Genomic DNA, 27,129 nt, shown 5'->3' on the forward strand with positions numbered 1-27,129 from the left:
ATTGTACCCCAAATCCTGTGAACCTAACAACAGCAACCCGCCAATCAAGTTTAAAACACGAACAGTAGAGGGCAGCAACACGCCGCTGTAGCGTCTAGTCTGCCTAATTTAAAGAAAAAGAAGAAGAAGAACCCGCCAATTTCTTAAACTACTGTTTAGTTATGTCGATTCTGTAGCTGTCTGATTATTTCAGTCGAGCGGTAAGTTACCATCAATTGTAAATAAAATGCCTGTCTGCCGTAGTTCGTAGATATCAGTAATGTATCTAAAAATTTTGTTGGTCTTGTAACTGTCGGCCGAATTACTAGCATTAGCGTTATTACAACTTTAGGATGAAGTTAGTTAACTAGATCAGTGTTTCCAGTGTAACAACCTGATCATTTGAATCAGGTGTGTTGGAGCAGGGAAGCACTGAACTGGATGATGTTAGTTAGCCTGGTTGATTTATTTGCATTTCAGGACAGTTACTCATAATGAAACATATTTAGATTTTAAGACAGTATCACATTTCTTCCATGTATCTTAGCTCCACGACATGGCGAAGTGGAGCGACGTTGAACTTCTGACCAGCGAAGATACAAACACGGTCCGTCTCGGCAGTGTGTCAAGAGAAGAAAATGGGAGCGGCTTGTATCAGGTGGACACACTGGTCAAAATCTCCACTGCCAATGAGGTAATGAATGTTTGAATGAATGTTACTCCATTTATTTACTACACTGACATCCAGGGTCATAGCAAAGAATCCTGGGCTTCCTGAAAAAATTCCCTTTCCTTATTTCAAAGTTATTTCAATATGTAAGAATTAGCAGTGGATTATTTAAGTACAGTGGAAACACTGATCAGTGATTGTTTGGAAATGATGGTTCTTTCAGGTGCAGGCGGATCCCTGTCTCTCCTCCTCCAGTGGATCAAACTGGAGCATTGTTGTTGCTGACAAGACTGTCATCCTGTTTGACCAGAGCTATCAAACCATCTTGCTGCTGCTTCATTTTGGTATGCAGCTCAACTTTAAGTTCAACTCTTCATTTTCTATTTATCATCTGTCAGATGTCACTTTGTGTTTTCAGAGATGGTTTACAGTACAAATCAGCTGATCCAAGAATTTGATAAAATGACTGATGGTCATTACTTTCTCTGTGTTATGACTGTATAGTCCAAACAGAATCAGTCTGAAGATGCTGTTAACATTTAGTCACATGCCAAAGTTAACATATTTCCTGTCAATGCAATTTGACCTTTAAGAGTAAGTACTGTGCGTTAATGCCAAGATTTATTTTTCAGAAACTGAGGTGGATGCCTTTGACGTATGCCTGGATGGACAGTTTTTGGTGGTCTGTGAGAGAAATGGAAACTTTCATTTGATCTATGTTCCACACAAGAGAATCCTACTCACCAGGGTATGAGTAAACTTGATAACTTTGTGTGTTTTCCTCAATTGAGTTTGAGTTGCATGGTGTATTTTACTTTATGCACATTAACATCTTTTGTCATTTTCTGTGTTTGCAGGCTTTGGTAGAGAAACCACCCAGTGGAGATAAAAAAACATACCGCTATCTCATCATAGAGGAGGACAAAGCATCCTCAGGTAAAATTTCTATATGAATATCAGAGGAATCTGTTGTGAGAAATGAGTGGTAATGGTCACCAGAAACATGAAGCAATTTAGAATTTATACTCTGGGTGTTTAATCCTGTTTTTGATTTTTTTTTCTGTTGATAGGGATGTACCATGTGTTTCTACTTGTAAAGGATGGATTTTTCCACATTACAAACCTTACACTGGCAAAGATTGAGACAGGTATTAAAGCATCATGCGTGGTAGAGTTTTGTTGGAGCCATTTTGTTGAACAAATTCAAAATTCATTATTCTTTTGTCATCACAGCTGTTGAAAAAATGGATGTGGGAGCTTTGAAAGCAGTAAGTTAAGGCAATCTTCTTTTCATGCTGTAGCAAAATCTCTTTTTTGAAGAAGAGAAATGTAATTACACCTTTCCTCAACTCAGCTAGAGGCTGTCATCAAGATAGATTTCTGCTCCACCAAAGATTACCATGACGAGGGATGCAGCACAGCAGTAATGTTCAGCCTGGGCCATGAAATTCACCTAATGATCGGGGTCAGTATTCTGTTAGAGAAGTTATATTGGTTACATGCGAATGCAAACATATGTAAAATAAAAAAATTGACTCTTTACTTGGACCATGGTACTAATATTTATAGCTTATTTAATGCCAGTCTGTGTTTATACTATGCTGTTGAATGTCTCATTTTTCTGAATTTCATTTATTGGATTTTATTCAGGCACAAAGCTGTCTACATTAAATATTGCAAATGTATGCTGTGTGATTTCTTAAATTAAGCATTTATGTACAATGCTTCCAGATAGATTTTTGCCAGGTAACATTTGCTGATGGAAAATGATTTAAAACTCAGTTTTGTACTGGTAATGGGGCTTAAAAAGTCTTAATTTGAACTTGTTGCAATGGCAGAAACCCTTTGCCATGACATTAAGGCAAACCTTAAAATAAGCTTTAAATATGTATGGAAATAAAACATTTCCAGGAATTGTAGTTACTCCTTATATTAAGCAAAGCAGCATCTATTTCTTGATGTAATTTGACACTTCATTATTATCCTCATCCTCACAGGGGGACAAAGAAAATGTCTTGAGTCACTGGACAATGGACCCTCGTCAGAGCAAGATGTGCCTCACCCACTCTGTCGACAGTAGCTTAATTCCAGGTTAGCTCTTGCTGTGTGCACAGTATATAGCTACACATCTTGTGACTTTTGTAAGATTCTGAATATTTATTATTATTGATGTAATAAATATATTTAATTTTTTCAATCAACAAATGATAAATGTATTGGCTTAGGTTTTTGAACACAGGTAGGAATAAAACAGTGCACAGTAAAACGTAAATAGAAGGGAAAAGAGGAAAGATAAAGCATAGAAATGCAATCTGAAACAGTTATAAAACAAGAAAATGTTTGAAATAACTGAGAAAATTGTGTAAGAGTTGTAACATATATTCTTCTTCTGTGTTTACTTCAAAGGTGTGAGGAAAATGGTGGTGGTGGAAAACCTCTTGTATATTCTTGACACTGAGGTGAGTTCAGTGGCTTCCCCTGTGGCTGTTGGATACATCATTGAATTACGTTTAATCAACGTATTTGATCTTTACACATTGACTGTATTGTGTCTCAGGATACCCTGAGTCTTTGGGACCTACATTTCCTCGTTTTGATTCACTCCTGGCCAAATCTCAACATTCATGACTTTGAACTCACCACAGAATGTGGCTCTGCCTCCACGGTGGTGTACGTATCAGTATTTCATAACAAACTGTAATTTCAAATATACAGCGTCATGTGCCTCAGTTAAACAACATTGAAAAAGGAAATGAATCTGTGTGTGTGTGTGTGTGTGTGTGTGTGTGTGTGTGTGTGTGTGTGTGTGTGTGTGTGTCACAGCCAAGACAAGGGTAGCATGAAGATGATCACACTGACAAAACAAGACAACAGTCAGGTAGCAGTATAACCCCTTTTGAAGAAACCATAATTGATGAATATTTCAAGTCATATTCTGAGCACCTTACGTTTGTTTAATATTTTTCAGATAAACTCACTGCAGATACGATTTCTACCCTCCATGACTGTTTGCTACTCTCTGGATGTCTCCTCAGTCTCCTGTCTTGTCCAGACAAAAATAAACATGGTAAAAACAAACATTTAAGTAATGGTTACATTGATTTTACATGTTATAGATTTCTAGATTTTAATATTTCTGCACATTTAAGTAAATTGTTTTGTCCTCTGATTTTAGGATACGATTTATTTAGTTGAGGGGATGTGTGAGAACCCAGAAAGGTAGGATGTGTTTTGTATGATTTCTGTGATGTTCCGCCAGTGAATGTTTGGTGTATGTTTTCAAATATCAAAGAGTCTTTTTCTCCCTCGTTCTTCATGAATTAGTCGAGGGGAGCCGGTATCTTCTGTTGTTGTCAGATGCTTCACAGAAGCTTTGCCTGAGAACAGGTACCTCATTTTAATTGGATACATTTCTACATAATTGCAGTCTGCTTAAGCATAATTTATATGATGTCAGTATAATTTGATTTACTTGCCTTTTTTCTTTTCCCAGACTGAGCAGACTTCTTCACAAACACATGTTTGAAGAGGCTGAAAAGTTTGCCATCACATTTGAGCTGGATTTAGAGGTAAATGTGTGTATGTACATATTTTAAGGAAAAGGAAAATTCATGTGACTTTTGTGGACTAGAGGTTTTAGATTTTGGCGTCAGTCAACAATGGAATAAAAGATGTTGTTATTTGTACTAAGGGTGTTACTTTAGAGTAGTTGCAGCTGTTGGTAATTTATTACCCTGATTGGGGACATACACAACTAACTATCCTGTGTTTATTCAGCTTGTTTACAAGGTGAAGCTTGACTTTGTGTTGGAGCAGCTGGCCTCTGCATCAGTGGGTGGTTATGGACAGGATGAGTGGTCTGAACTTGTGGAGGAGGCCAGAACCAACCTGATGAAGATCACAGTCAGTATAACAGTGCTGCTTTTGAGCTGTATTTAGTCTAATCTCAATTAACAGTTCAAACATGTTGATAAATCTTAGTGTGTACGTTATATCAAATTAGAATTGTTTTCAAGTATCAGTCCCTTACTAATAGAAGCATGTTTTTTTGTGTGTGTTACCTAGGATGAGCAGTATGTGGTGGATTACTGCCTCAAAGCTCCATGGCCGACCTTTGAGACAGCTGAGAAGATGCTAAATCATGCTGCCACGCGATACTCCTGCTTACAGATCCAAGAGGCCTTGGCCAGGCTGGCAACATTCTGCAGTCTGCATGGCCCAGAAAATTTCAAGTAAATTAAAAGTCTTAGTTTTCTCTATATTGTACAGGAAATTAAATATTGGTTGTTTGCCATGTCACAAATGTGTGATTTTTAGTTTGTTATTCTGTCATCCATAGTGGCATCGCCTGGATTGAGTTTCTGTACAGCACTGACAATTTAGGAGACATTCTGACCCACCTAAAAGAAGGAGACATGAAAGGTGCACAACTCCTTTGGCTCAGATACGAGGTAAAGAACAGCTTCATGCGCTCAAGCAGGAATGTACTCACATGTACATTTCACACTAGTAAAATAACAATAGTGAAACCAAACATTTCTGTGAGCAATATCATGTGTGTCCAGGTCAGTTGTGATGTTGTTTCCTGCTGTGTTTTGTGACAGGGACAGATCGCAGCAGAGTTTGATGAGAGCAACCTTGAGGCCATGCTCAATGCCATCCCAGAAGACCTCCCATCCCAAGACCTCTGTCCTTGGTTTAGGACAGTTTTTGTTCCTTTTGTGAGGAAAGTGCTTCCAAAAGGACAGGTAGGATATATTCTCCCAAGCCTAACATACCATCATCTTCTCCATACGTTACTGTGGTGTATTTTCAGTAATAAAAGTTCTGTTATTATGTGCTCGTAGAAAATCCTGGCAAGATGGCTGGAACAGAGGGCAAGGAATCTGGAGTTAACAGAAAAGGTAAAGGAAAAAATATCTTGACCAGAAACACTTAAGTTAAAGCTACCAAAATTAGTTTTCAACTGGTTATGAAACTGTCTCAGTTTATTACTGATGCCTCTATATGATCTACATAAGTTAATGAGACCAGCAGTGAGGGGATTGGCTGTGTCCATATAGTTATTTGTAATGCCTGCTTCCAGGTCAGTTTCTCCATAAAATGAGATGAAATGAGCCTGTGTTTAAATTTTCCCAGGCAAAGTTACAGTGAGTAGTACGTTAGCCAGTGAAAATGAAGCAAGGGAATATTTTTATTTCCATAATTTTGTTTTTGATAGTGACCGCACATTACCACTTTTGTCTACAAGGCACAGTCTAAAATCAACAAAATATAAAAGTTCCTTGTAGTAACTTTAAGTAAAATTAGGCTTTGTAATCATGCACTACAATGTAGCAGAGATAAATGGTAATGAGGATAAATTAAAGTTTTGAATGATTTTGATAACTTGCAAAAAGTATTGCAAGCTAAAATTACAATAATAGATAACGGTGAAAGCCCTGCTCATCTGCTGCTCATATATACAGCACGCTATCCTACACCTGTTTAATTTAAAAAATATATAGTTTTTTACCATTGTTTTAGTTGCATAAAAACTCATAAGTGTCTGTCACAATAGTTGAACCAACGATTATAAATGTAATATGTTGTTCCAGGGTGCTTGGCCCCGGAACGGCCTGGATTTGGCAGTGCTTGGACTGCCGTCTCTGTGGACATGGATGAAATCTGTAAGTTGGCCACATTTATGTCTTTTTTGTTATGATGCCTTATAATAACTCTATTTATATAGCACCTTTAAAAACAGAGTTTATAAAGAGCTTTGACTGACAAAGCAAAAAAAACGTAGCATACCCCAGAGGCAAAATAACAACAGAAGTCCAACACAGTAGCATAAACATAAATTTAGAATTTATTTCAGTCTGCAAATAGAATTAACTTTGACATTTTGGCTTTAAATTATTTTATGTGCAGTTTCCAGCATAGTTTATTATCTATTACAACTCCAAAAAATTTCATTTCTTTTGATTTCAACATCATTTGTCACAAGTTTGCTGTTTGAGCTGGATACAAGCTTACCAAAAATTCTGAATGTGATTCTTATAAACCAATACTGAACTTAAGTAAAACCAAACCATCTCTTAAGCTATTCAAATTGTTTCTCCATTGTATCCAAAAGTTGTTTTAAATTCTTTCCACTATAAAACAAATTTGTGTCATCTGCAAATAATATAGTTTTAAATTTTTTTTGGAAACCTTACATATATTATCAATAGACAAAATAAACAACAATGGCACCAACACCGAGCCTTGGGGAACCCTGCAGATAATCTTTAATAATTGTGAATCACAGTTACTTATTGGTGTAACTGCTTAACCAAGAAAATGCCACCCCTTTAATTCCATATTTTTGTAGTTTCTTCAACAATAAATTATGGTCAGCCGTATCAAATGCTTTTTTATGATCAAAGAATACATTCATTCATCTATGTAGCACCGTATGGGGCGGGCTTTAAAAGTGATCAGTAAAATCTTTATATCAATTCTAAAATGCACAGGGAGCCAATGGAGGGAATCCGGGACTGGGATGATGTGATGTCTGTTAAATCTACCTGTGGCCATAAACTATAACTTAATTATGATGACATTATATGATACACAATTTATCTGTCTGTTTTTTAAAGGATGATTATGGTGCAGAAAACATGGAGAACCTCAAGTCTCTGGTGTCCAACCTCCGTCAGCTTCTGGACCTCCATCAGAAATACGACTGCAGACTGTCACTTTCAGTCTTTGAGAAGGTTTGTCTCTTATTAGTGATGTATTCTAATTACATTTGAGCCTCCAGCAAATATTTTAAGTACATGCAAAAACATATCAAAAATTCCCTCAACAAAACAAAAAAAGCAAAGTTTCATGTAGTTATGCTTATTTATGCCTATAGATGTCAGTGGAGAACTGGAGAGACTGCACTGTTGTGTAGATATTACAGTTTACATGTTACCTCATTTTGAAAATGAAAAAAATTCTACTTTAATCTTACTTTTAAGTACATTGCTGCTATGGCTTTGAACTACATTATATTGTAAGGTATTCACCATATACTGTAGGTACAGTTCATGGGGGCATCATGTTTGGGTGGTGTTGGTTTACTCCTGGTACAGTTGAGTGGGTTTCATGTTGTTGTTCCCATCTTAATTTATCTTCTTTGTGAATTTGAAAGGGAAGTGTTCGGAGTGTCGCGTTCTTCATGCTGGACAAAGTGCCGGCTCCAGAGCTGATCGCAGCCACAGTGGAGAGCAGTGTCCTGCCGTATGCTGAAGAGCACAAGATTCCTTTTGATGAGCTGCTTCTGCAGTACATCAAGGTAAAACTCCACCACTGTCAAACCCACTAGGAACAAACATTTAATTTTACAAATGCCTGATGATGAGTGTTTCTTCTCTCAATCTTATCCTCATCAGGATCTGCTGGACCGCTGCAGTTCTCAGACCACAACACTTTTCACAGAATGGGAAGCCAAAGCTGTGGCTGTGTTAGGTTGCATGACTGACAGAGATGTAAGTTCCTGTAACACCATCACATTTACACACCATTCACAATACTTCACATGCTTATGGTTTATGAGCACAAAAAAGACTGAAATCCACCCATAACAGCAGCAGAAAAGTCAACCATTGAAATAATAAAAAACACTTGTTGGTACTGGGATTTGTAAAATCTCACTTTATTATTTTTCTTGCCAGCTGATGGTTGATGCTGTGCTGGAGATCATGCAGAAAGCTGTTGTGCCCTGGAGTAATGTGGTAGAAAAACTAGTTCAGCAGTACCTAGAGATGGATGGACCAAAGTATGTTGACATTTGAATCCTTTTTTTTCATATTATTTTTAAAAAAGGTAATATTAGCAGTTTCTATATAATTTTCTTCAAACTGATGTATTCCACAGACAAGAGCTTTTAAAGGAGAGCTACCATCTGATGGAGATCAGGAAACTTCTGAGGGGCTATGGGATCCGAAACTTCAATCTCTCTAATAGCACTCAAATTATGGTAATTTGGATTTGATTAATTATGTGACATCTCACCTCTGTTGTACCTGCCTGTAAACCTTCTGTCATATACTGTGCATCTCCCCCAGACGCTCATAAGATACATCCTGAAGCAAGACTTGCCAATGTCTTTAGAAGACTCCCTGACATTAGCTGAAGCCTACAAACTTCCAGCCTCGCAGATAAATTATTTGTATCTCATCCAACTGATTGGCCATGGCAAGGTATGCTGACCTCTGTGGAAATGTGACTTCATCAAATGGTAATTATGTTTTTTATGTACCCAAGACATGTTTACAGTCTTTAAATCTTTTGTGCTGCCTTCAGACTGAGGAATGCATGACTGTCCTGAAGAAGCTGTCCTCTGCAGAGGCAGAGTGTGTCATTGAGCGTCTCACATCCTGGGCTCGGCTGCAGCTGCAGGACAAAGACCACATATCTGAGGAGGTGAGGAGAAGAGAGGAGATGTGTACATAAAATGCAAATGACCTTTCATTTCAGACACATGACGAGTTCAAGTCTCAATTTTCTGGATGCTGTTTGAAGACCACTGAAGTCATTTGTTGTTGCATTTTAAGATGATTTGAAGCGCAGGTTCCCAACCTTTTCCCTTACAGGACCCCTTTTCTGTAGCTGAGCAAAAGGACATTCCCTGGCTAAGTGACATGCATTATGGATATTTGAAATTATATTTAAAGCAAATCATTTCCTGTAAATTTTGCATCAGAGATGAGTTTTCCTGATATATTTAATAATTTGTGTACAATTCTGTCTGTAATGTCTTTCAAAAAACCTGATACATGATACATACTTAATAAGCTTCTACTCTGATGGATTCAGTGTTTTCTTCTCCCAACACTTGGCCATTGCTCTATCAGCTCTCTGGTTGTTTAACTGCATACTTTTCTAATAGAGGCCAAGACTGTTAAGCAAAGAGTGAAGGCTCTGTGAATATAGCTCTGGTTCTGGTCTGCACCTTGCCCTTATCCTCTGAGATGATTGGAGTTTATATCTTAAATAATAATCTAAACTTTAAAAACAACATTTTTATTTACATTTTGTCACAGAAATGAACGAAATGCTGAGATGTAGGCCAAAAAAGTTTTGAATATTTTCTTATACACTTTAAATGTCAAGGAGGCTTTGCGACTTATGGGGTCATCAAAGCATCACACTATTAGGGGTCAGGATCCCAGATTGGAACTGGTGGTTTGAAGAATTAGAGCTTGCATTACTGCTGCTCCTGACAGATATTAGATCTGATAGGTGCCCAGGAAAAATCCTGGTATGTGATTACATGTAGATGCCTACATGTATGATGTTTGTGCAGCTGAACCATCATAACCATGCCTCTAACAGGACCTATACATGAATCTTAAACCAGTCATCACCTCACGATCTGAACATACAAAGTAGAGCATTATGGTAAACATACTGTATATTAATTCTGGCATTTTGTATTTCTAAACTTTACTTTGCGTTTATAGCACAAGAAACACCAGATGGCTATAGTTCAGGTGATGGTGGAGGCTCTGAAATACCTGCATATAATTCAAAAACGTAAGTACTTACTTGATACAATGATGAATCATGAACAGCAAGGTGGCATAGGGAGTGTCCGTCATTCAGAAGTTTCAATTCCCTGTCAGCAGGCATCCAACCAGATGAGTTTTTCCTGAGTATTTGATGCATTTCTCACTACCATCTCCTTAGCTCTGACTTCAATGAGTTGGATGCTTCAGGAGAGGGTAGTTTGCTACATGGAGCAGTAAAACATAACACAAATGTTAAATGGATGCTTTAGAACATGTTTCTATAAAAACACCTAAAATTGATTGTCTAAACACAGCGCCCAGACAAAGGTTAGGAAAAGAAATGTTATGAATGTCCACCTGAGCATCTTGGATTCATACCAGGTTTCATGCCCTCTGCAGATGATTCTCTTAAAAGCATGGAGTGTGAGAACAGCCTCATCATGTTCAAGGCAATTGCCCACCTACAGGTGAGTTTCATTTAAGGAATGCTTTAAAGTGTCATTCCAGCTTTTCTTTAAGCTTTTCTTTAACCTCTAGTCTCTTTTCTTCAGGAGGACTTTGATGTTTTCTTTACACCCTCCAACTATGAGGATCCAAACATCAGAAAACAAATCCAGGAGCATCACATCACAGCCTATGAAAACACACGGGGCCGCCATTCGTCTAAGCAGAAGGCTACAACAACTCCAGTTGTGGCTAATGATCCTGATGGCAAGACCAAGACCATCTCCACAGAGGCTGGCTTACGTCGTCTAGGCAGGCAGCTGCAGCGCACCGAACAGGAGCTCTGGTCTGACTTGGCCCTGCGAGCTCTGCGAGTGGGGAAGGTGGAAAAGGCCCTAAAGATCCTGAGGTTGGTTGTTGTGCTGTGTATGAATGCAGGGGTGGGAGATTGATGGGACATGTTGTTTTCCCACCCCTGAGTTCTTATTGAAAGTTTTGAAACATTGTTCAGATTAATTCAGAATAAAAATATCAGCTGTCTAGTGAACTGTGTGGAGAATCTCATATGTTTTCTTTGTGTTCTTTCCTTCATGTCTTCAGTGAGCTGTATGAACACCACTATAACACCAGTACAGGGGAGGTTTTGTTCACTGCTGCCAAGATGTTATGCCAGATGCTGGAGGCAGATGTGCCCATGGTGATTCCTGATGACATGGATTTGCCAGCAGTAATCCATGATCTGGCCTGCCAGGCCATCACTGTGTGCCATTCAGGTGAAGACCATGTGTAAAAGTTATGCATGAACCAATGATTGGTTTTACAATAAACCAGACCGAATATTTGTCTTCAGTCTCATCTTAAATGTTAGTAACAATTAGTTACAAATCACACAGATAAAACACCAAGAGCAAAGCTGTAGAATAAGAAAATAGTAGTTTCTCAGGTATAGTTGCAATAGTTTACCTGGTCGTGCTGATGAACAGGCAACAGTGAAAATGTTTTTTGCAAATCTGTAAGAGAACCTAGGCTAAATAGTTCACATGAGACATCTTTTCTGTGTGTGAGCTCTGAACTACCCTGGCTGCTCTCTGTTACTTCAAATAATTTCTAAGTTGCAAAATCACTAAAGTTGATATTATAAAATACTGTTACAGATCTGCTTCTGGACTGTCTTGAGCTTTGCAAGTGCACACGGATAGCTATGGATGTCTATCATCAGTGTCAATTATCTGACAACTACGGCTTTATAGCTAAGGTCAGTATTTTATCTTGTTCCGTGGAGTGACATTTACTTAATTTTGGTTGGGTTTGTGCTTGATGTGTTATTTGTCCACAAACATTTCTATCAGCCACCTTATTTTGTTGATTAGTCAGTGGGAATGTACCAAGTGAATTCTCTGAGGATCTAGATTTTCAACTTCTTGTTAGTGCAGTCACAGTAATTTTTTTCTTATTGATTAATATGAAAAAGTAAAAGATAATACAATAAAAAATCTTCATATCAAGAAGTAAGCACAGAAAGCCAGTGGCAGTTGAATGGTTTGATTCCTCCCATTTACAAAGTTGTGAAAGTAATTAAATGTATATAATTTTGTATATAAATTCTGTAATGTAACAGGATTTGATGCTGGAGGCAGAGAGAGATCCATATTCTCAGTGGAGTTTTCAAGACGTTTTTAACGAAGATTGCATTGTTCTGGACCCAGTGACTGTGCTGCCAGTCCAGTATGAAATTACCAACTGCTTACTGCCTATTTCTCGGGGTAAGATCCTCAAATTAGTTATCTATTCAATGTCTGTTTAGGATTTAATAACTATAGACAGTCTATAGTTAACTGGTTTCATCAGCATATGCCTATTTATTTCCAAATTTGCAGACACAAAATTATACCCGCTGGACTGCTCCTGTCTGTCACACTGCTCATTTGAAGATGGTATGTATTTAAGTTTACATCTTTTTTCTTTGTATAGTTGTCATTTTGAATATTAACCTTGTGTCCTCCCTGGCCCACATACAGGTTCAAACCACTTGCGGCCTCTCCTGGGCCCACTGTCCAACCTGTTGCAGATGTTACAGGAGTGCAGTCAGCTGGAGCTGGCCCTGAGAGTGCTGGTCAACTCGTACAGCAGCTGCCTGCAGCACATCACCTCTAATGTGATGGACATGAAGCTCAGTGTGCAGGTATGACTGCAACAAATCCAGCATTGCTTTCAGTGCCATATATGTGGAGCCACATGCAAATGAGACTAAAAGCAAAATATTTTGTAATGTTTGCACTGAAAATGTTGCTGTAAACTGTTAACTCTTCTTTCAGCTTCATGATAACCAAGAGCTTAAGGAGTACAATACATGCTTTAATGATCTTCTCAAGACAGCTACTTCGTCTCTGAATGCTGTCGCTGTGGCTCTCTTGAACAAGGTGAGTCTGATGTCATGAGAGGGTAGTATCACACTTACTGCATTATAGTTTCTTTTTCAATAACTTTATAATTGTTTTCTATGGGCTACAGGTGTTCAACTGGAGAGTGGTTGATTGTGATTTGGCTATTGGACTCTGCACGCTCCTCTCCAAAGCAGAAGTCACCAAAATACTGTGGAAGGTTATTGACAACACCTGGCAGAACTATGATAAAATATTGGTAATACTATCACTGTTCTCCTGTACTTTGGCAAACATTTTCTTGTTTAAATGATGGAAATGACAGAGAAAGGACCACCCAAAAGGTCAAATACTGGTACTGCAAACTTATGAAACCTATTCTTATTCTGTGGTGTGACACTAACATCAGAATTCAGAGATTAAATTCTCTTGGACCACCTGTCTTCACCTGACTGACTTAACACTCTGAAATTGGAGCACATGAGAGGCATTTTTTAGCCAAATACATAGAGATTAACTTAATTTGCATATACGGTACCAGCTTTAGTGACCATTTTGAGAACAGGCAAGACACATCAGAGGTCAGCTTAGACCTTCTCATTGTTCATCGTAAGAATGTCGTCATAATCCATTTTTTATCTAGCCTTTTAATTGCATTTATTTTTCAAAAACAACTAAATCACTGTAACATTTAATATACAGAACAAACTTACAGATTATGCTTTTATAAGGGTGTGGAGAGAAAAGTTAAACAGAAGTGCTGACCATAGGGTCTCTTTTTATGTCAACAGTGGAGGTCTGCTGACAACACAAAGCACCACATCATGATTTTTGGACTCTGTTGCCAACTTGGTGACTTTCTTACTCAATTAAATGACTTTTCAGATGCTCTTAATGCCTTTAATTCTAAAATGAGAATAGAGACAAATTTAGCAACCGACATCTGTTGTACACACATGTATGCATGTATCCATTCATATTATCTTAACCAAATCTAAATACCAACTGCCTCTTGATGATTTCAGGCTGTGGCCAGGATCGGGGCCAATCTCTGCTGTTTGTACAATGAAGCAGAGGAACAAGAGAAGTTTCTCTCAGTCATCACTGATGCTGAATGGGGGATCAAGCTTAGCAAACTGGAGGTGTGTGGATGAAAACCCCCTCATGTTTATATTCACATTATACTTCATAAGCTGCTTTCTCTCTTGACTTGACGTTTATCATGCCTGTCTGCTCTGCTGCAGATATCCATCCAGTCAGTGTTTCGTCAGCGGCCTGAGTTGAAGAGTAGTCTGATCCCTGAAATGGTGAAAAACAGGAAGATCACCCCAGACATTATCCTTCAGTACTGCAGGTCAGTACCCTACATTGTTAAATTCTCCAGGCTGTTTCAATTTGACGTACAATGAGGTTTCACACTGTGCTGAAGTGTTTCCCAAAGTCTCTTCCTGTCTGTGCTAAAAATCACCCTCTGCTTCAATCTGCAGTGCTTTCGGTTTAGACCGTGACTGTATGATCAACCAGTACATTACCACCTTACTGCTGCTACAAGAGGACGAGGAAGGTGCAGGTGACCTTGGCACGAGTCAAGAGGAGATGCAGCCTCTGAGTCATGCAGATGCTCTGGAGCGAGTCCTGCAAATTATCCCGATGTTACACAGCACCAGCGAGCTCACAGACAGTCTCTGTGCTGCCATGTTCAAGGTTTGTGCATGGTGCATAACTTGGAGGAGAGAGCTCTTTAAAGTAGAGTTGCAACAAGTAGTCGATTGAATTGATTAGTCAGTCGAAAGAAAGTTACTATTTTGATAAAAAGTAAAACTTAACTTATAAAGCACCTTTCAAAACCTAGGTTACAAAGTGCTAAACAAAACAATAAAAGGTAAACAAGATTATAAAATAGAGTGATCATTTATGTCATTTTTCAATCAAAAATGCCAAACATTTGCTGGTTCCAGCTTTTTACATGTAAGAAGATTTGTTGCTTTTCTCTGTAATTTATCATAGTATATGAAGAGTCTTTGTTTCTTTTGCCGAACCAACAGTCCAAAACCCAATTTGAAGATGCCACTTTGGGCTCTGGAAATTGTCACAGTTTTTTTTTTGACATTTTATAAACTAAACAGTTAATCAGGTAACTTCAATATTAATCAGCAGATTAACTAATAATAAAAATAAAGTAAGTTACAGCCCCTAGTTTACAGCATTTTCTCATTAACATGAGGGCTTAATGCATTCTTTTCAGCACTTTTCATGAGTTAAATTTCTGATATGTTCTGATAGAATGAGGGTGTTTCAATTACTACACCCAGAGGTTGATCCAATACACTTGATTCAAGAAAAAAATACAACATGGGTATGCTTAATTAAAGGTAATTTAAAAATATATATATATATATATAACCTATATTCACATGCTCTTATAATGTAGCTATTTAAATGACAACAATCCTCTCATTGTCTATCAGATGCTACACAAATTACTTGATTTCTGGCAAGTCTGAACTATGCCACTGAAAGTCATAATAAATTCTTTTGGTGACAATTTAAGTTTGGCTTTTCTCCTAATTTTCAAAATGCTTCTCTCACACAGCTCAGTCCTTATAACTATGAGAGGATCGAAGTAGTGCTGAAGATCATACAGGCTGCAGATGAGAATGTGACAAGCTTTTCTCTCAGTCAGGTAAAAACTTGTCCCCCATTTAATATTAAATAGCTCATTGTCTTCAAAATGTATTGTGCAGCAACCAGTGTCTTTAAATCCACAGGCAATGGGCCTCCTCCAGCACCTCAAGTCCTACAAGCGAGTGTCTTCTGCCTCGGATGTGGAGAACACGTATGTCCTGGAAAACGGCCTCTTGCCAAACCCCTTGTCCAACAGCAGACTGCCCTTCCACCTGCTCATGCAGACAAAACATTTCTGGAAGATTATCTGTAAGTTTGGCACTATAGATAGTAGGGGTGTGTATCTCACTGACTGAGGCCGATACGTATCTCGATAGATGTTCAATGATACGATACGTCTTAAAAATCTTTAAATGGCCAACGATTCAGTTCAGTATGATTCAGCTCTGTCACAATACAATACGATGCAATACAAGACAATGCAGTGTGTCAGTCGTTACATTTTGATTCAATTAATGCTACATTTGTAAAGGGCTGTTAGTTGCAAAAAAATCCTGATAGTTTTACTATAGTAACAGTAGAGACACAGAGAAAGAGACATTACAGTGGTGTTAACATCTTATTATGAGTCTAATGTGTAAATGAGATGCTGAAGGCAAAATGAGAATCTGTGACAACAACTTTAAAACTGTTTAAAATATCAGTATTTCTGCAGTAAGATGATCTGCTGCTCTGTTTCATATGAAGACTGCTGTGGTTTTGATTAGTGTGGAGGAACAGTGAAGTGTTACCTGCTCTCACAGTGACATGTCTCTGTGGGTCAGACTCGTAGCGCTGTACTCTGCTGTCAGACACGTTTTGCATAAATGATCTCCAGCAGTGTGAAGAGGAGACACGGGGGGGTGCATTTGCCTTGGCATCATTTCGATAAACTTATACAATGTTACAATATTATTTCTGTCCAGAGTTGGATTCATTTTTTTGAATGAACCTTGACCTGACCAACTGAAGCAACCCAAGATGATAACTCTGCCCCCATAGGCTTGTACCATAAGCAGATGTTTATGGTTAATGTATACTGACATATCCTCAGCATGCCCATATCAGGCCAATATCAGCTGACCAGTATGTCGGTTGGGCTCTATTATTGACATTAGGAGTGTAGGTGTGTTGAGGTTCAGGAAACTATACATTTTATTATAAATATCTTTCTGTATTTAGCTCCTGAGCTCAGTGAGGAGACCTTCCCTACACTTCTTCTGATAAGCAAGCTGATGAAGGTAAAGCACACTAATATAAAAAGCAACCTTACTCTGTATAATAATCACAACAATTGTACATTAATCGGTAAAGTTTGATTATTATTCAGTTTGTTTGTCATGTTTGTTTGTCTCCTCAGGTGAGCCTTGACAAGTTATACATGTCAGCAGCAAACCACGTGTTTGAGAAGAAGATGAAGCCTTTACTCTTAGAGCAGAGGAAAAAGGGTCAGGGACACAGCTATAACAAGGAGACTTTCAAGGTGGCCAAGACCATGATGAAGTATATCCATTGCATCCAGAGCCTGGAATGGGCTGCTGCCACAGCCCACAGGATCACCCAGGAGCTGCCATCAGGTCTGACCTACAGATCACACAATGCTATACACTGCTTTTGTGTCTGTATGTACATGCTGAATTGTTTCCTGCTCGTTACAGGCTACGAGAAGACACAGTCACTTAGATTCTGTTTGGCTCTTGGGGATGCCTGGATGAAAGATCCAAATCTTGAGGTCAGAATGTTTTTTTCACCCACAGAAACTATATAGTATAAACTTAAATCTCTCACACCTTTATCTGGTTAGTTTTTATTATAAACGGATTGGTTTTAATTTATTCGCCTCTAATCTGGAGCAGGAGGCAGCACGGGCCAGAGGAGAGACCTTTCTGTCTAAGCTGAAACTGCAATTCCAGCGCTCAGCTACTGAGAATACCCTGATAACCAGCCAGCTGGACAGCCCAGAGATTCTGAAGCTGACCGGACTGCCAGCCCAACTCACAGTGGCCCTGTATGAGCACAGCAGTGTGGAGCAGCGCTACAGAGACACAGGAGCTCAAACTTATCCTGGTGAGCACACTGACACAGCAGTCTGTTGTAAAAGCAGAAGTAAAGCAATGTTTGTCTGAAAGACCAATTTTACTTTCTTTAAATCCAAATTCTTCTGGATTTAGGTGTGTTATATATTCCATTTGCTTTGCACTGCTTTTTTCAACACTGGAATTTTTTCTTATAAATATTACACTAGTTACAGGAACCATTAGAGGTGTAAAAAGTGATCCATTTTCTAAGCCTGTTCTAAATTGTTGTCTCTTGTCTTTATGATTTAAGAACAGGCAAAAAGGGACATTTTTCTAAGTGAAACAAACACTTAAGAAATTATTCCGACAATGCTTTTTTTTTTTTACCAGACAATTTTTTTTTCTCCACCTAGCAGCTATTAGCTCTAAGTATTAAACACTTGAGAGAAAATAATTTTGGTCAGACTTAATAAATGGATCGCCACAATTTTTCACTTCCAGGATTTCTGTAAGATCCTGCTTCATAACGTATGCTAAAACTGGTTGATATGTTGTAACTCGGAATTATCAACATTGTTGATTCTTTTCAACATTCATTTGCCTCTGACCAGACATACATGCAGTAGCAAAGGACATAGCCACCATCAACAATGTGGATCTCCTGAAAATTCGTAACATAATGTTGGAAAAATGGATCTGCAAAACAGGCCCTGCTGTTACCAAGGTTTGTGGCTCTGAGCTTATGCTCATTTTTACCACAGTTTCTTACATTGTGTTTTATCAAATTTGTGACCCACAGTCCATTTTCTTCCCCTTTTTCTTTAATAAAGGACATCAGTAATTATGAATGTGTCACCAACATCGAGGAGGACCCTGATTTAATGAGGTAGCGACATCACAGTTTTTGCAGCATTTTGCATGAATTGTTTATTTTAGTAATGAAAATTCAATGAAAAAGAAGCACCCTTAAATCAGTTTAAAAGTAATGATGAGTGATCACTAAGATCAAAGAATTTCTGTTGAGAATAATTTGATGGAATTTTGTGTCATGAATTGGTAGAGTACGTTTTATGTACATTCCAGCATGTATAGTATGAAAAGTACATTTTCAGTTGCATGTTCATTAGAAATGAGATTTGCATTTTCCTGTACATAAGTTGAAAGATTCTGGATTATTTGACAACCACAACGATTGGGACCAAAATGTGTCATTGCCTCTGTTTATTCTGTTTATCTGATGCTCTCAGGGTGGTGTACATGCTGCAGTCTTGCCCCATGGATGATGCCGTCCGTCTTCTAAGCCCCATCCTATCTGCCGAAACCTGGGTCAGTAATAAATTGCAGTGAGTCAAAATTGGACAAAGTGTCCAGAGAAAATGGCTGATGTCTAATGTGTACCTTTTCCTGTAGCCCCTCAGCACTTCTGGGCCACGCCTGACCTTCTGTCATCGGACACGAGCACTGCTTTGTCTCGCCCACCTTGCTGATGCAGCCACTCTGGAGGCCCAGTTGCAGATTCCCAAGACCAAAATTCAGTAAGGGACCAGGAAATCTATTTAATAATACTGATGGAATAATTAAAGGCAACATGAATTTAGATCCCCTCCACTTAAAATGTGGAGGGGATCTAAATTATGTGTATGTCCTCTAAAATACTGAGGGGGAACTACTAAGGGGGAAAATATGTGTGCACTTCCCTAAGATTCAAACGTAACCTGGGCAAGCTAGATTTGGTATGTAACTAATTAGAATATCAAACGCTGTCTAATATACTTTATGCAGGCAAAAAAAACTTGAAACCTCCAGCGCAGAGCGGACTTGTCAGTACAGACAGTGAGAGTTAAATAAAAAATAACTACACTTACCATCCTGATACATCTAAAAGTTGCTGATTTTGGTGCACAACAGAAACTGTGTCTAACTGAGTCTCAAATGTGTACTATGGCTGAATCTCTCTGATTTTCCCTGTAACGCTAATGCTAACCATCTTGACCTGTATCACTCTTTGATTGGTCAACCCCAGCACAACTAGCGATGGTAGGTAGGGTGCAAGGCCAGATCCAGAACTTCTCGATGTTGGGGGAAAATAATAAATATGCTTCCAACCCCTCTTCATGGTTATTTTAAACTTTTTATGTGGTAAAATCATTTTAATGATGATGATTTGCACATGATCCTGTATTTTATATTCCCATCATGCAGATATTACCTGAAGTGCTACATCTTTGTCTCTCAACTGGAGGCCTTAAACATCCCTTATACAGTGCAGTCTTTCCTCAGTAGTCCAAAAGAGGGCTTGGTTAAAGGGCTGTGGAAGAACCACAGTCATGAGCCACAGGTACTGTCCAACTGAAAACATTTAAACAATTCCAGCTTCATTACGCTACTTCACTATGTTGGCAATGTTACACACGGCACACAGACTGCATGCAAGAACACTGAAGCTCCCTTTTGTCCTTTCAGGCGGTGCGGCTGGTGGCAGATCTGTGTTTAGAGTATCAGGTGTATGACCCTCAGCTGTGGAACAGTCTGCTTCAGAAGCTGCTGGGCTTCAACTTGGTGAGTGGATGAGCACCAGGAAGAAAATTGTATTCACAATTAATCTGAATTTCAAGGAGTCAAATTCTATAAAAAGAAATCTGAACATAGTATCTTAGTTGTGCATGATTTCTGTCCATTGTTTCTCCTGTCTTGGAGTAATATGGTTGAAGGGGATGGACTACTCAATGTCCTTAAATACATTAAATAAAAACAGGTTGGTTGTGTGTTGTGAAATAAAACATACATGTATGTTTTCACACTCAGATCAGTCATCTTCAGAGGGTGCTAGAGGCGGCTGTGGCTGTGCCTGCTCTGTGGGAGGTAATGTTATAGTTCATTGCTTTTATTTAAATAAGCGGAAAATGCAAATGATGTTGTCAGTTCCGCTGTCACTTGAGAACATCTTGCATACATGTTCATAATTCCATAGAGTATTCGTTAAATGTCTTCAAAAATTTCACAAGAAACCACGCAACCTGCACCAGAGCAAGGACTCATCGTCGATTCAAACAAGTGACATTGCAATTAAATGGTGTCTGACTTAACCACTAGCCCACAGGATGTCCTAGATGGAGCACATGTAGAGCCAAAAATTAAAACGCCTCCAATCATAACTGCTACAATATAACTCACAATTAGTGGTGTGTATCTCACTGAGACTGATTTGATATGTATCTCAATAGATGTTCAACGTTATGATTCGATTCAGCTCTGCATTATCTTGTATTGCATCATATCGTATCGCGACAGTGTGTGAATCTTTACATTTTGATTCAACTAATGCTACATTTGTAGAGTGCTATTAGTTAAAAAAACTAATCCTGATAGTTTTACTAAATATAGTAACAGGAGAGACAGAGAGAAGGAGACATTACAGTGGTGTTAATATCTTATTGTGAGTCTAGTGTGTAAATGAGATACTGAAGCCTAAATGAGAATCTGTGAATAAACTTTAAAACTGCTGTGGTTTTGATTAGTGTGGAGGAACAGTGAAGTGTTACCTCCTCTCACAGTGACATTCACGTCTCTGTGGCTCTGCTGTCTGACACGTTTTGCAATAAATGATCTGCAGCAGTGTTTCTCATCTTTCTTATAAAACAAACTTATTCCACATTTGTGCATTATCAAAGTTTGGTGGTGCGACGCGGTACAATGTCACCTCTGTCACTGTTGTCAGCACCGTCTGTTTTGACCAAAAGAAGAGGAGACACAGGAAGGGAGTGCTTGTTTTGTTTGATCGCGGTAGCAGGCATCCAAGGAGAGTGGTGCAGGCAGAGGCAAGAGGAGAGAGAAAACGGAGGAAAGTTGCAGCGGCAGCTACCTGATGCCAAAAATGAAACACATGCGCCTCCTAATGAGATCAATACGTTAGTGTTGCATCGATTTGTTTCCAACTCATGTTCAGCTTTTTACCGATACAGGCTGTCTGAACTGATGCGTTTGTATCTTACACATTAAAGTCCAATGCATCGGATACATGAGTGAATCATTACACCCCTACTCATAATACAATCTGACTAGTAACGATAGAGAAAGGGCTGCAAAGTTAATTTTCTGTTTAATGTTTCCCCAGATTTCTAGTTTCTCCAGGACCTGGAGGAGTATGATACTGGCACCTTTTGTCTCAGGTACTAAGTTTATAATTTTCTATTCACTTCTAGTAACACAATGGATTTATGTGTCCTGATGATGACTGATCTTTATTATACAATACTTTGGTAAAATGATGGATGCTCAAGGTTATTCATTATTGTTTTATATCCATGAAGACCAGAAAGTGGCATATAATCAATACTTGAATATGTTTCCTTTTTACTCATGCAAGCTAAAGAGGACACTTTTAAAAGAAAATACAGGATTTCAATATTTTTTAAGTGTGTTTGCATGTCAGTTTTAAATTTATTCTTCTTGTATTGACTTGCAACATCTAAAGATATACTGTAAATTCGCTTTGAAAGACTTTGAAACCCTCCTGCTAGAGTTTTGTTTAGGCTTTGCAGACAAGCATATAGAAAGCAAGACCGTGTTATTAACTATTAGGAATAATTCGATGGTGATAGCTAGGACTAAAGGCAGTGATTTATTACACATTTTTGCTGCTTTGAATTTTGCTCCTGACTGTCTTATTTGTTTTATCTTTTTGGTGACAGCTTCTGTTCCTCTGAGTCCTGATCAACAGGCAACCCTCTACAGGACCTTTGTTCTCCTCCTCAAGTACGCTTTACTCATCCTCAGTCCATGAAAGTTTTAAATAGTTGTAGGTGCAGGTGGTAAATGGTTGTTAGTATTAGAATATGAACTTTCAGTACATGTAATGATAGATCATACTGTTGTGTTTTCAGTTGTTGTGGTTCTTTTCAAACACAATACTAATTTTGCCATCTTGCTCACAAAAAATCCTTGTATGCCACCTTAAAGCAACATTTGGCTGGGATTTGGTGCCCCAAGTTTTAAAATGAAATTCACATACACACCGCTGTTGTAAATGTGGACTGCTGTATGCATGCACTTATCATGATTAGATTACTTATAATTACAAACTTGCAAGTCGACAGCTTCACTAACCAAAAAAAAAAAAAGCCAAACATCAAATGAGTGCAATATCACAAGACATAGTAAACTAGCTAACTTACCAGTCCAACAGCAGGACAGTTAGATGGGCGTCTGTGTTGCAACATTTTATTTCAAAGCTCTCGCCGACAACTTAAAGCCAAGTCAACATTTACTCTCATCCGGCTCGGTCTCTCTCTCTCTTTGTATCCTCTTAGCTTGCTCCATCAACATCCTCTTAAGTTGAGCATCAACTCTGGGCAGTGGGGCTAAGCTAACGATCAAACAGCAGCTACGATTTGTGGCAGTTCACTGTTATGTCCATGAGAAAATTCTAAATCACAAAGAGCTGAGTCAGAGCAGCCAGAGCTCATCAGAGTTGGGCTGGGCAGTATTGCCTAAAATTAATAACATCACGGTATAATTTGGAACAGGGATGGTATATGTCGTGGTTTTGTTCATTTTTGATAAAATTTCAATTTTAATGCCTCTGAAGCAGTAAAATACTGGTATGGCAACCTCAAGGCAGCTATTACTATAATCTTAACTGTATTACTAGGACATATTTTACACAGCACAGAGGTATTTTAAGATCCCACATTGTCTAGGCCATTAGCTGGTGCAGGCTGATGAAAATTAATGTTGGTATGAATTTGGGACAACTTTTTTTTTTTTTTTTAACCTTCAGTCAAGCAAAGGGAAGCCTCTAGCATGGTATAGTCAAAACAAAAACAAAAATGTGACCCAATTTCACCAAAATCAGTGACCCAGTTGGTGGCGTGTGAATTAAAGCTGTACAGTGTTACGCACTTGACATGACCCAGCCACTAAAGTTTCATAGCGTGAGATCACTTATACTGTGGGAAAAACAGAGGCACCATTCATCATATTATAGGTCAGCATAGCATCAAAATGATTTTAAACTGTTATTATAAGGTAGAATAATTACATATGTTACAAAACTATAATCTCTTTCATGCACACAGGTGTGATTTACTGAATGTTGGAATTTGTTTATGAAAAATGGTGGTGTTGACCTGAATAATAAGTTGTATTTGCTTTATGTTTATTTTAAGTGTTCTGTTTCTCATCTTCCTTCACAAGGTGCCCTTTCCTGTTGAATCTGGACCTGATAGGAATTGCCAATCGCTTTGCACAGTTCAATCTGCCAGCCTTTGCCCTTGGAACTCTCCTTCTCATTCCCTGTGCCAATAAAAAGGCTCAGCAGATTCAGGTAAGTACATCAGTCAACATGTCAGTACAACATGTGAAAAGTAACAGTTTGGAAGATCTGCATCTTTCAAGCGCCAATTACAATCACACTTTCATCACCATCTCTGTCTCTGTGCTGTTTCCAGGGCTTTCTGTCTCTCTGTAACCCAGTCGCTGTCCTTGAGCAGGTGGAGGAGCTCATGAACACTGGCGAATTGGCTGGGATTCCCTCACAGGTTAGATTTCAACTTAAGTTTGACGCGACTTCCCTCTTTTCTCTTCCTTCACAACCTCAATGAGTGCTTTCACACAAATTGACACTTAAACTTCAGTTTGTACTTACACATGAACTGAAACTTTCATCCTTTCAGCAGCACTTCCACTCTAACTATTTCCGTTTCTTTAAAGTTCTTGTTAAAAAAGAAAAAAACCTTGTAAAGGAAAACGGAAGTTTTTCTTCTAAACACATTATACATGTTAGAATATAGTTGCTGAAAATGTGAAAAGGCAGAACTATGTAGTACTGAATTCTGGAGTTGAACTATTGTTCACAAATAATTTGTTCAGGATGTTTTGGCTTCAGTGACATGCCAGAGCCATGGGTGTTTCATAATATTGAGACCAAATTTTACATACTTTGTGAACTCAAAGACACTGTAAAGCAACTTAGTGTTGTACTGTATATATATTTTTGGGCTGATGATGTGTGAATGTCTGCTGCAGCATCAGTAAGGCTGTTAAACAGGAAACTAAGACGTTTCTGATGGTGTGAGGATCACATTTACAGTGTTCCACTGAACATAAATCAGCACAAATTTACAATAGCTGCCACTAGCACCATATGCACATGTATCCATGTCTGTGTGTACCATTTGACCTCTGTGGCTAAAGTATAAGGAGTGAGACTAACTCACACCAATTAAAAACAAACTATTTGGAAAATGCAATTACATCTGCTGCAAGGCTCTATCGCAGACGGTTCATGAGTGATGAAGGGCCGCAGTTTCAATATAGTCTAACCTTCACATTGACATAGGAAATTTCTGCTAAGACCAGTGATGCATCCAATTTGAATCCCTTTGGAAGCCTTTTTGCAATAGTCCACTCGCATTACCATGTCCCCTTTCAGCAAATTGGTATGAACACAAATGCTCACCTTCATACACACCTACACACACATACACACACTTGACCTCCATGACAAATTTTAGCCTCCTTGGGTGAAAAACGTGGTCACCAAAACGTTGGGGAATTTCTGCGGACTGACCTGTAGAGATGCTGGTCGCAGCTAAAATGAAACATCTGGTGAATTGAAACATGTCTGCATTGTTGCACCTTCTCATTTTGATTATATTGTATGGCAGTATTACACGACAGTACAGTTTTATCTCCGTGTTTCCTCAGATCAGGGAGACTGTGTTAACTTTCATCAGTGAAAGTGGGCAGCACCAGAAACTGTTTAAGACAAAACACTTCAAGAATCTGAAGCAGCTCATTGTGTCGAGTGGCCAGCCGAACCAGGTGAAAGACCTGGTGGACTACCTGATCAACCAGAACTGGTAAGTTTTGTTTTGAGGTATTTCTTTGTTCATGTTTTGTTTATTTTTTTGTTGTTTTGATTGTGACGTGAAACTTGGCATACGCATTAGTCGTGGTTAAGAAGTTTGTGTGATATAGCCTTTGGTGATGGGCGTGGCAAATGGCTTGGCCACGTCCTCTAAACAAACAGCGCCCATGGCATGTTTCACCAATGTGCACAAAAATTGGTATACATATTGTCTCATGGCCAGACGCACAAAAAAAGTTGCTTGGAAACAATAAACGGTGACCACAAAATTTTTCATTTTCATACATACATACATTTATGGGAAGTTGTTACAATTTTGAAAGCTGAAGATTTTCCCCTTCCCACAAACATAACAAATTTCTGCAAATGTAATAGTTATTACACTTGCAGGAAATTTTGTATTACGTTTGTGGGATTATTACATTTAAAGCTGCAGATTTGTATTACTTTTGTGGTTCCTCACGTTTGTGGGCTATTACGTCAGCAGGTGTATTATATTCCTGTTGGTATTGTTCATCTCTTGCATAAAAATCCACTGTAGGCGTATGACCTTTTCAAATGTGAAATTTGATATCTTCACGTCAGATTTTTTTAATCTGCTCTTCAGTCAGGATGACGCTGACTCACTCACTCAAGAGTACATGAAACACAGAGAGCATCAAAGAGGAAAAACACTGACAAACAGCTCACCTTCACCAAACTGCCTGAAGGTAACTGAAGCGGATATCCTGAACCCAGTTTATTTTGGTTAAAGTGGAGAATAAACACCCCAAATAGATAAATATACTTAATCAATTTTTGGTTTGATTATATTAAAATATTATTAAAGTTATATTCATTAAAGTAGTTGTATTCATCTTATTTATATGTGTACATCCTCCATTTCACCACAATCACTTTGATTATTGACTGAAGTTACAGAAACATAACAGATTTATAATCCTACTTTAATTTGTTTTTTCAGGAGTTAATCAACATGAAAAACGGAGTTTCAGGATGAACTGAAACTATTTCTGCAGCTGTATTTGTATTCTTACTTGGTCTGTCATGGGCTGAGATGCAACATTTGTACTTGACATCATCCATCTTTCAACTGTCCTTGTAATATTTGAATAAATGCTTTTCATTATTAATTGTGTAGAGGGAAAAAAAATGCTATTCTTCTAACTTCCATTCTTTTTATTTTGTTACCTCGTGACTTGTGAATGAATATGTGTATATTGTTATAATTGCTATCTAAAATGCAGCGGAGGGAACAGTTTTGTGAATGGATGCGAATAAGAATTTGCATGTCAGTCTGATAAAATAACTAATGTTAGAAGTATACTCAAAAAGGATTACTTTTGACTGTATTTATTGGTGCATGTGCAGAAATAAAGTATGTTAACCTTTTTTAGGCTGCGCTTTTTATATTAACCCCCCATTTTTCTAAACTGAAGTCTTTTTTTAAATGCAAAAACCTCATTTTCACCCACATTCTCACCCTTGGTAAAGTGTATTGTTCTGCAAAATAACCTACTTCGCAAACTTTAAGTCCATATTTAGTAATCACATTTGAGGATATTTTTTGACATCAGTT

General features: G+C 38.3%; 1 protein-coding gene across 1 annotated transcript; it reads left to right on the forward strand.

The window, feature by feature from the left end:
- The first annotated feature begins 31 nt into the window (after positions 1-31).
- Positions 32-26,942, forward strand: kntc1 (kinetochore associated 1). Its single transcript, XM_084728844.1, has 61 exons — positions 32-200; positions 527-673; positions 873-993; positions 1,282-1,397; positions 1,507-1,585; positions 1,720-1,797; positions 1,883-1,917; positions 2,004-2,114; positions 2,647-2,740; positions 3,056-3,108; positions 3,207-3,319; positions 3,473-3,527; positions 3,618-3,716; positions 3,825-3,868; positions 3,974-4,036; positions 4,143-4,218; positions 4,427-4,552; positions 4,715-4,881; positions 4,989-5,100; positions 5,254-5,397; positions 5,497-5,553; positions 6,247-6,318; positions 7,273-7,389; positions 7,812-7,955; positions 8,053-8,148; positions 8,335-8,438; positions 8,537-8,639; positions 8,728-8,862; positions 8,966-9,085; positions 10,126-10,198; positions 10,573-10,640; positions 10,725-11,026; positions 11,218-11,390; positions 11,772-11,872; positions 12,236-12,380; positions 12,495-12,551; positions 12,636-12,799; positions 12,933-13,037; positions 13,129-13,257; positions 14,024-14,140; positions 14,243-14,352; positions 14,486-14,702; positions 15,592-15,681; positions 15,767-15,932; positions 16,845-16,903; positions 17,023-17,239; positions 17,321-17,394; positions 17,519-17,729; positions 18,292-18,404; positions 18,511-18,566; positions 18,928-19,006; positions 19,091-19,215; positions 19,883-20,018; positions 20,144-20,239; positions 20,486-20,542; positions 21,795-21,849; positions 22,372-22,435; positions 23,876-24,005; positions 24,130-24,219; positions 25,388-25,542; positions 26,158-26,942. Exons 2-61 carry the CDS (start codon positions 536-538, stop codon positions 26,300-26,302), a joined length of 6,651 nt encoding a protein of 2,216 aa, XP_084584970.1. The 5' UTR covers positions 32-200; positions 527-535; the 3' UTR covers positions 26,303-26,942.
- Positions 26,943-27,129: the final 187 nt, after the last annotated feature.

The sequence above is a fragment of the Lutjanus erythropterus genome, chromosome 10 (genome assembly GCF_056507025.1).
Source record: "Lutjanus erythropterus isolate fLutEry1 chromosome 10, fLutEry1.hap2, whole genome shotgun sequence".
NCBI lineage: Eukaryota > Metazoa > Chordata > Actinopteri > Lutjaniformes > Lutjanidae > Lutjanus > Lutjanus erythropterus.